Source organism: Fragaria vesca, linkage group LG6, assembly GCF_000184155.1.
Source record: "Fragaria vesca subsp. vesca linkage group LG6, FraVesHawaii_1.0, whole genome shotgun sequence".
Taxonomy (NCBI): Eukaryota; Viridiplantae; Streptophyta; class Magnoliopsida; order Rosales; family Rosaceae; genus Fragaria; species Fragaria vesca.
In genome coordinates this window covers 14,916,925-14,926,281 of record NC_020496.1, presented here as the reverse complement: position 1 = coordinate 14,926,281, position 9,357 = coordinate 14,916,925, and the positions used below count along the sequence as shown (strand labels likewise).

Genomic DNA, 9,357 nt, shown 5'->3' with positions numbered 1-9,357 from the left:
GTGTGTGTGTATATATATATATATATATTCTTCTTTTTTTTATGAAAATATATATTCTTTTATTATTATTGTAAAGCATAACGAATGTTTGTTACTGCTACTTACATCGTTATATGCAAAGATCGATATGCATTTATAAAATGTGGGTGGTCCAGTAGGAATTCACATGCATGGATCAGTGTAAAACTAAGACAATGGCCTTGCTCTAACAAATATCTAGCTAGAATTGTGAGTTTGATTTATTGGTGAAAAAACAAAAACAACACAAAGACAAATGTAGCATATTTAATCAGAAATATCGGCCAACATGCATCAACATCAACATGAAGTTAGTAGATAAAGAACATGATGTATTTGTGGCAATAAATTGAAGCATGTGACTTATATTGTGACAATAAAATGAAGCATATGGGCCACGTTATAACATGTTTGATTGATAAATTAATTGATAACCTGTAGTACACGATTGATTTTATTTTTGTTTTTTTTGATAATGAAAAGAGCCTAGCAACTGTTATAACGTGTACCGTTACATCAAAGAAGAAAGAAAATTTTTTCTTTAAATCAGAAACGAGATAAACATGAAAAAATCTTCTCAAAAGGAAAAACGTTGTCCTAATACTCCATTTAATCTGCCGGCATCGGAGGACATGGGAGACCATCGTTTCTCTAAGTACAACAATCATGGACCGTGGTACACGATTGATAGTCATGAAGCTTCCTGCCGGGTTGGAGTGAGTACACGACGCGTGGGATTCCTCTGCATAGGACAATGGCAACTAGTACTGTGTATATTTCGGCGGGTAGTATAGACTTGGACTTTCAAAACTTTCAAGTCTTATTAGTTACTGTACAAAGTCAAGACTCTAGACTTAGACTTTCAACTACCATCATTGGGATATTACGTACGCTTTTTTCTTTTCTTTTTCTTTTTAATCAAATGTTCATTCATGCGAAAGCGTTTTATGTAGTATGAACCAGTGACGGAGCCAAAAATTTAAAGTTACTGGAGCACAAAAATAATACTATCACAACATGGAAAAATTTTGCAATATAACAATGTACTTATGATTGACTTGATAATCGGTGCACTTTACAACTATGTTTGTATTTTATTTTAAAAGAATTTTCAATCATATAAACATAACATCGAACACGTGATAGCCTGGAGCTAAAACATTTTAGGTGAAGACCTTATAATTGAAAAAAAATAAATAGAAGAAACAAGTATATATGAACTCCAATACTGAAAAAAGATAGATAGAAATCATAATGATCTAGAAATGAGACTTATTTAATAAAAGGAGCTAAAATTTACACACCCATCTTTGTAAACCACACTCCCTTTCAATTAATAATTAATATTTTGTTTAGCACTTTCAATTCTCTTCCAGAACTACCCTCAGTCGTCTTCTTCTCAAGCTTTCACAGACTTCCTTCCCTTGAAAACTACTGAAAATAGAACAAGATATGTGATGATTCAAATTGCCAGGACTTCTTTTGGCTCCAGCCATGCAGGATGATTTTCTCTTACAAATTTGATTCTAAATCTAGAGAGAAGATGGTCATACGGATTCAATTTTTATAAATTGGATTATGAAAGTTTTGAGTTGGTCATAAACGCTAGAAATCCAAATAGGATTGGTTTGGTTTTTCTGGGTGTGTTTGATGTAGATAATGATGATTTTTTTTTTTTTTCTTATTTAGGGTAAGAGATTGAGTTGAAGTGGATAGCATAGCATAGATGGTGAAGAAGAATTGAAATTCGTGAGGGGACTGGATTCAACTGCGCGATATGCACCTTTATCTTTGTAAGGAGTACCGCTCTGCACCTTGATTATCCCCATCAAAAATAGAGTATGATAGCCCTCGTCTCCACCCAGAAGATATCAATCATCTTCCTTTTATTCAAAATTTCATGATCAGTTTACCCTTATCTGGTTTCTTCGTAGAGAACAAGATATGTGAGAGAACAAGGCAGATCAGAACAAACCCAGGAGAGAGAGAATCAGTTTCACGTGGAAGAGAGAGTGAGGAAAGTAGAAGGGTAATTTGGTAATAGCAACACAAAAGAAGTGTGGAATGTTAAAATGGAAGTGTAAATTTCAGCTCCCTTAATAAATAACATTAAAATTAGGCCAGTTTTATAGTAGAAAACGCCACATAAAAAATGTAGTTTTATAAACTAGAAACCTATGTTAATAAAAGATAGAGAATAGAAGATATAAATAAGAGGAACTAAGAGATAGAGAATAGAAGAGATGAATAAGAGGAAATCTAGAGAGGTGTGTTATTCATTCTTATTGGACTCTTTTATATAGGAGTGATTTACATCATAACGACATAATTAATGAGTAATTACATAGACAGCCACAAATATGTAATATTTAGAACACTCCCCATTGGATGTCCACCAATAAATGAAATGATGTTAGACGCACTTGTTGTTGTCTCGTTAAAAACCTTGCCAGGTAATAAAAACATTGTGGGAAAAAACAACCCTGGTCGAAGAAGAAAAAGAGTGCAACGCGCATATGTCCTAGGTAGCATAATCTTGAATGCTCCTCCTGATGAGAATCTCTCTTTGATTAATTGATGCATGCTCCAATATCATGTAGTGATAAATACATGTATCATTTATAGTCGATACGGTGTGTCGATCATGTTAGTGAGACTATGTGAGCTTTACATAAAGGGAACTCATCATGAGTGTTCAATCCTGCAAATGTTACGGTAATACCAACAAAACTATAATTTTATGAATAAATCTTACCTCACATGGTAAAATATCAATTTCATATGTACCAATCATTGATAAAGACATTAGTTAAAGCATCAAAATATAAATGAATAACAATTGACACATTTACCATCGTATAATATTCTTGAGCAGCAAAATTTAAGTACAACGCACTTTAGCCATACATATCAATTTGTACAATTGATAAGCTCAATTGGAGCTCTAGCCAAATTCATAACTTTATGAAAGTTAGAATATGTTGCAACATTATGATTCGAAATCGATTTCTTAGTCTTGCCATGCATAATACTCATTGAGGCAATAAGTCACTTTGACAATAGTAAAATGAGTATATGAGCTTCAAACTACTTGATTCCATGAGTGAGCTTCATGAATATCCATCTTTTGAGAATTTGATTAAGCAAGATGCTTATAATGACACATAAAATTTGAGGATATGCATTTAGCGATGTGTCTTCATCTTCATAATGAAACAAGACAACTTGTCATAAGCCTCTCGTCCATATAACAACATATGTAACACTGTATTTATAGAAAAGTTGTCGTTTGGAGAAGAATGATAGCCCCATGTCTCTATATAGAAAAGTTATGTCATAGTGATTTCATTTCACTAAAATGTCAACCCCAAAAAATTTAGGAATTGTAAAGTAGTCCAAGTATTTCATCACGTTTTCCATGAACAATTTCATTAGAATTGTCTCTTTCCAATTTGGCCAATAATATAGTTTGTTGACATAATGAACGTGAAACAATATAAAGCCCTTGATGATATTAGTAGCTACTACAGATAAGATGTATTATCAATTTTCGATCTCACACATTCATACATGCATGCATAAGCTATAATAAGTTTTAATCATGTTGAGTACTCATGCCTCTTTAGGGCTAATATTTAGGGACAACTTATTTGAGAATGTGGATCTTTATATAATCTCAAAGTGTTATAGGGTTTGTACAATCTTCCTTTAGAGGGAAGTAATCACATTAGACTTAGTGGATGTATTCCACAACATAAATTCACGCCGTTACATTAGTTTACTTAGTGGATATATTCCACAACATAAATTCACGCCGTTACATTAGTTTATTCTCCCCCTAACGACGGAAAGACTATAAAATTTGTTCATACGTAGATACATGTTTAAAACAAATATTTATATATCAATTAGTGGGTGGCGAGCCCAGGCCAAAATTTTAGGTCAAAATGTGTAATATTGTGAACTTGTCACTTTCTCAATTAATTGATTGAAGTTTCCTCAAAAGTAGAAAATGAATGATTGGTGGAAAAATATCTCAATACCAATTTATGAATATCTATTTTCCCCCTGATGAAATAGGAATTTATCACTAGAAGTGACTACCCGCGAAAACATACGGTTCAATTCCCCTTGTATTTTACAACATTTTAAAGTTGTGTAGACGAGTCTAAGTGACAATATAAATTGACAAAAACTTGTCATGCCAAAATATTATTATATTTGGCTATATGAAACAAATAGTTCATGTATACTATACTGTTTTGATTAATACAACCGAATAAGGTAGAAATTATCTTCACCAAAATATTCCCTATCGGTAACAAAATATGAGCTCAATTTTAGCCACCAATCAAGATTTTGCATCTCTTGAGATGATTGTTACCTTAACTTTTGTACATATCAATTACGAAACCTCACGACATATGTAGGGTGTGTGAATTATTATTAAAAAGTTTAAAAAAAATAATATATATATATATATATATATATATATCAATTACGAAATATCAGCAATTGTAACAGATCATGTCCTTAATTGGATTAAATGCAAAAATAATTTGGGTATGATTCGTGATCATGAATATAGAGCAAATCCAAGCCTTCTTTTTATTAAGTTCTGGGCGAAGTTATGAACAATAGACCCCTTCATTTGAAATTTTGGCGAAAATAATATACTCGAATTTTGAGTTTAGGACAGTAGTCCACATGGGTATATACATATACTCCATATTAATATTATAATGCCAAAGAGGATCATCTGATCATAACCTCATCAAATTTCATATTACACTCAATTAATGAGTCATAATTTGTGGGATGGTTGTATACGTAACTCAACCCAAATGATAGAACAACCAACTTTTATGATCTAAACTTTTAGCATAAAAATTGGAAATCATCCAAAAATATTCCACATTATGACATTATGGTAACAAAAGTGGTAGTAATCTCATTATTAGAGCAAGTAAGCTTGATAATGAAAATGGGAATAAACACATTCATGGCAATAAGAATGATAATGAAATTATCATTTATAACAATGACTATCGTTCATGGTAATAAAATGTTATTACGTTTAATTGGTGCCAAAATATAGGCTTACAATTAATTGGTGTTAAGAACACCATTGTTGATCATGTCAACGACATGTTTAAGTTTCATCCTCCATAAAACAAATTGTTGATTTCGAGTATAGTGATGTCTAATGGCTCAGAATCTCAAAGAGACCAATATATATAATTGATTTTAGCTTTAATTATTGTCTTTGGGAGGACTTGGTAGAGTGCCACTAAATGTTAGGGCATGCGTCAAAAAACCCGTAAAATAGTTACTATAGCCACATCTCTAGCCACATATGGGTCCATATTAGAACTGATATGTTCTTTAGAAATGATAAGGTATCATATTTGAAACAAAGTTTCAAGTTTTAAAGTGTTCATGATATGTACAATGAATCCTACGAAAAATACGAGAAAAACATTCATATGATGTCTATAGAGCCATAGGCCTAAGACTACTCAGTCAAAAGACTTGAGTCTTGACTATTGGAACAATGGTTCTCAATGTCACATATTGAATAAAAAAGTTGACAATTATATAACAAATATAAACATATGTATGATCATATAAAACAAATAAGATGTTCATATTCAACAAGAACAAATAAAATAAATTAGAATTGTGATCAAACATATATATTTGTTATGAATTATAAACAATAACATAGATATATGAATCAATTCGTTGAGAACGATAGAAAACTCATAGATCACTAGCCATGGTCATAAGCAATTGTGTTGCACCATAACCATAAGGCTCTTGGATCATCATGGAGTTTAAGAGAAAGAAACGAAGAGCGAATTGTGCTGATAACATGTTATAAACTAGAAACTTACGTTAGTGAGAGATAGAGAATATAAGAGATGAATAAGAGGAAATGTAGAGAGGTGTGTTATTCATTCTCATTGGACTCCTTTATATAAGAGTATGATTTACATCATAAGGACATAATTAATGAGTAATTGCGTGGACAACGACAAATATATAATATTTACAACATGTAGTGCTTATATCAATATTAGTGCTGAGATCATAAAAAGCTAAATAAAAAATATGATGGAAATCTAGAGTCGAACCAATGACTAGCAATATAATAAAACCTTACCTTACCACTACCATAAACAAACAAGTTTGAAATCTACGGAACTCAATTATAAATACCAAAACTTGAATGGGACACGGGCCCCACTGTGTCCCTATGTGGCTCTATCACTGGTATAAACGATACCATTCAAAGATACAAAAGACCCACTTATAACACATCAGATCGAAAAGCCTGAACAATACTTTCTAAATGAGCTACAAAATCTCCAGTACACCATATGGTTAGAACATTTGTTCCACAGATCAAGAAGACTTCTCAAACCGACAACGTGCCAATTAACAAAGTTGTAAGGGATGTGTTGACATACCAACTAGGTAGCGGCTTTGAATCCACAAAAGTCTAAATATTTGCTCGTGTCAACTCTAGCTCCTAAGTAGTGAATACACATGATAAACTCGATGATAACTTTAGCACTCAATCAGCCAAAAATCAATAACCACCAATGGTCGCACAAAAAGCGCAAACAAAAAAGCATAAACAAAAAAAAAACCTGCAACAACGACTAAGCTAAAAAAGAAAACAAAGGAAAGCAACAGTGGCAAACACATGATTCTTCTTAAATGGGGCTATTTTCATTACAGTAGTACACTAAAAACAAAAACTAGTTAAAACGTCTCATAGAAATGTATCTAAGTTGCTCAATTAGCCATAAGATTTTTTTTTTTTATCTTAATCAAGTGGGGCATTAGCCCCCAGTATCTATAGTGTCCGTCCGCCAGTGAAAACAACAACCTCTAGCAACAGTCTTAAAAAATAATAATCCTAACAACCATACATAGGCCCTATAAGTTAGGACCCACACGTAGCCTCAAGGACATGCCCAATAGTCCTAATACTATTCGCCATCATTTACCCACCAAAAACGATCTACAAGTGTCTCCACCATTTTCCAACAAATGCATATATATTGAGGTTGTCCACACCAACCATCTCATCCCTTGTCTCAACAAGATCTCGTGCTGAATCGAATGGATGAGGACTAATAAACCACTGTCAGTAGAATCTCTTCTTCACTAGAGACTCGATTTGGGTTGGGATCAAAGCCTCCCAATTAAGACAAGAACCAGTAACAGGGAAAATAAAAAGGGTGAATAAGGGGGTTGTACACCCATGCGTCAACATCCATGAAGCACAAGGTAAGTGATCGATCTCACTTTTAAATGGTGGTTTTCTTTGGTAGCTAGATGTAGGGGAGCTATTGTGAGGTAGTGGATGATCAGAAGGGATTTATGGAGGTTTCTATAGCTGAAAATGTTATGGGATAATCGGCATAAAAATGAGGAACAAAGTCCTCTAAGGTTGGACACATGAAGATGGGTCTAAATCATCACCACTATGTAAGCAAGAACCAAGCAAATAATGGGTTTGGTATAGAGAAAGGCCAAGAAGAAACTCACTCCCAACTTAGGATGATGATTTTAAACAGTCAAATAGAAGCTGAAAATGAACTGATAAAAATTTTACTAAAAGGAGATTAATTAACTGAGTAAAACAAAGTCCACGCGCATTCAGCAAAAAAGGAAGTAGCTCAAACAACCGCACTTGTTGCCTAATACCGTTTGGTCTAGTAGCATAAGTCTTTGTTTGTAAGTGAGAGGTTGTAAGTTCGAATCAGTTCTGTAGCACATTAGTTGAGTTATGTATGGATAAAAAAAAACCAACCGCACATGCAACACACACATATATAGTTGTAAGTCATTCCCTTTTTACATACATAATTTAGATTAACACAACATGCAGACCGGCTAGAGATGGAAAGCTAGCTAGTTATATATGTCAAACCAAAACCATGTAACAAAATTTTTGTTTCTCTGGCTACGTACTGATCACAGAACCTCAACCGCCGTGAAATGCAATCCCGGCATAGTCTCCGACAAGTCGAACGTCAACATGGAAGCCCTCGGCTTTGGTGGCCGGTTTCCACATCCTCCGACCTATAACAATCCCGGAGTTGATCATTCGAAGGATGCAAACCACTTAGCTTGCATGTACTTGTGCTTCCTCCAAGGTCCCAAATGCATTTTCTTCTCCTTCATGCACTTTTTGGCGGCGTTGCACAAAATTTTGATAAAGGCTCGTAGTCTTTTGGCTTTACTGACAAAGATTTCCGACAAGAAGCTAATTAAATGGTTGTAGTCTTGGCTAGCTCTGGCCATCTCAAACTCTGCTCGGAAATTGAGCTTAATCACCACCCTAGTCTCCCCTCTCTTCAGATTTGAATTGTCCATCACTTCCAAATAAGTGTGCTCTCCTGCAAATTAATTCACGTACAGGAAGAATTCCATTGATCAGCTACATGAAACGTACAGAGTTATAAATTAAGATATATATGAACTGATCGGTAAAAATGATAAGTACCTGATGGGGTACTTGCTGAGCTTTTCCATTTAGACTTGCAAATGGCACAGTTGTAGCCTAAACTAATAACCCGATTGCATATTTCGCTTTGTAAACAATTCCGGCAGTCTCCGGCCACAACCCTCGAACACCGGCAGCACGTGCTATCTATAGTTTCTCTCAGCACCTCCTTGGTGGCTTGTCGGATTTTCGATTCTATGCTACTGGTTCTATGCAATGTTGCCTGCAAAATTACAAATACCAAATGACCAATCAATTAATTATAAGAAACAACATAGTCGGTCCATATATAATTCAAGCAGACAATTAACAAATTGAGATGGAAATAATTAATTACCTGGAGAAGTTGGTGTTGTTCGTTCGAAAATGCCTTGTTCTCTTCGACAGAAGCTGCTTGGTCTTCCTCTTCCTCATCGGAGCCGGACGTCATACTGTCGGCCGGGAAGGCATTAGGCATGGGTGGCTGCAGCAGGTTCCTCTATAAACCCCAAAACTATGTTGGAAAGACTGGCATCTCTGCCGGGAAATTCCAAAATATCGTCGGCGGTCAAGCGAGTGACCGGAACTCTAAGCATTACTCCGGCCATTAACTCTCTTTGTAAAATGCAACGTACGCACGTTTTGTTGATGAATGGTCGAGACTCTTCCCGCGGATTCATTTTATAAAGGGGGTTTGGGGGGTAGGCCCCGGCCCATCCGGGATGGACAAATGAAACGCCGCGAACATGAATGGATCTGTCGTCTTGTTGACGTGGGCTGGATTGGGTGGTAATAATAGAGACATGAAACAGAGTTACAAAGGTTGGTTTCACGTA

At 34.7% G+C, this 9,357-nt stretch overlaps 1 protein-coding gene across 1 annotated transcript; it reads right to left on the bottom strand.

Moving 5' to 3' along the window:
* Positions 1-8,139: 8,139 nt before the first annotated feature.
* On the bottom strand, positions 8,140-8,972 carry LOC101314975. The gene is made up of 3 exons (XM_004305371.1): positions 8,880-8,972; positions 8,543-8,765; positions 8,140-8,435 (listed from the first exon to the last, which is right to left on the bottom strand). The coding sequence occupies exons 1-3, from the start codon at positions 8,970-8,972 to the stop codon at positions 8,140-8,142; spliced, it is 612 nt and encodes a 203-aa protein (XP_004305419.1).
* Between the last annotated feature and the right edge of the window lie 385 nt (positions 8,973-9,357).

Coding starts and splice junctions, on each gene's coding strand:
- LOC101314975 (XM_004305371.1), bottom strand. CDS start 8,972: ATGACGTCCGGCTCCGATGAGGAAGAGGAAGACCAAGCAGCTTCTGTC. Junction 8,766..8,879: donor AACAACACCAACTTCTCCAG/GTAATTAATTAT, acceptor GTAATTTTGCAG/GCAACATTGCATAGAACCAG. Junction 8,436..8,542: donor CTCAGCAAGTACCCCATCAG/GTACTTATCATT, acceptor ATTAATTTGCAG/GAGAGCACACTTATTTGGAA.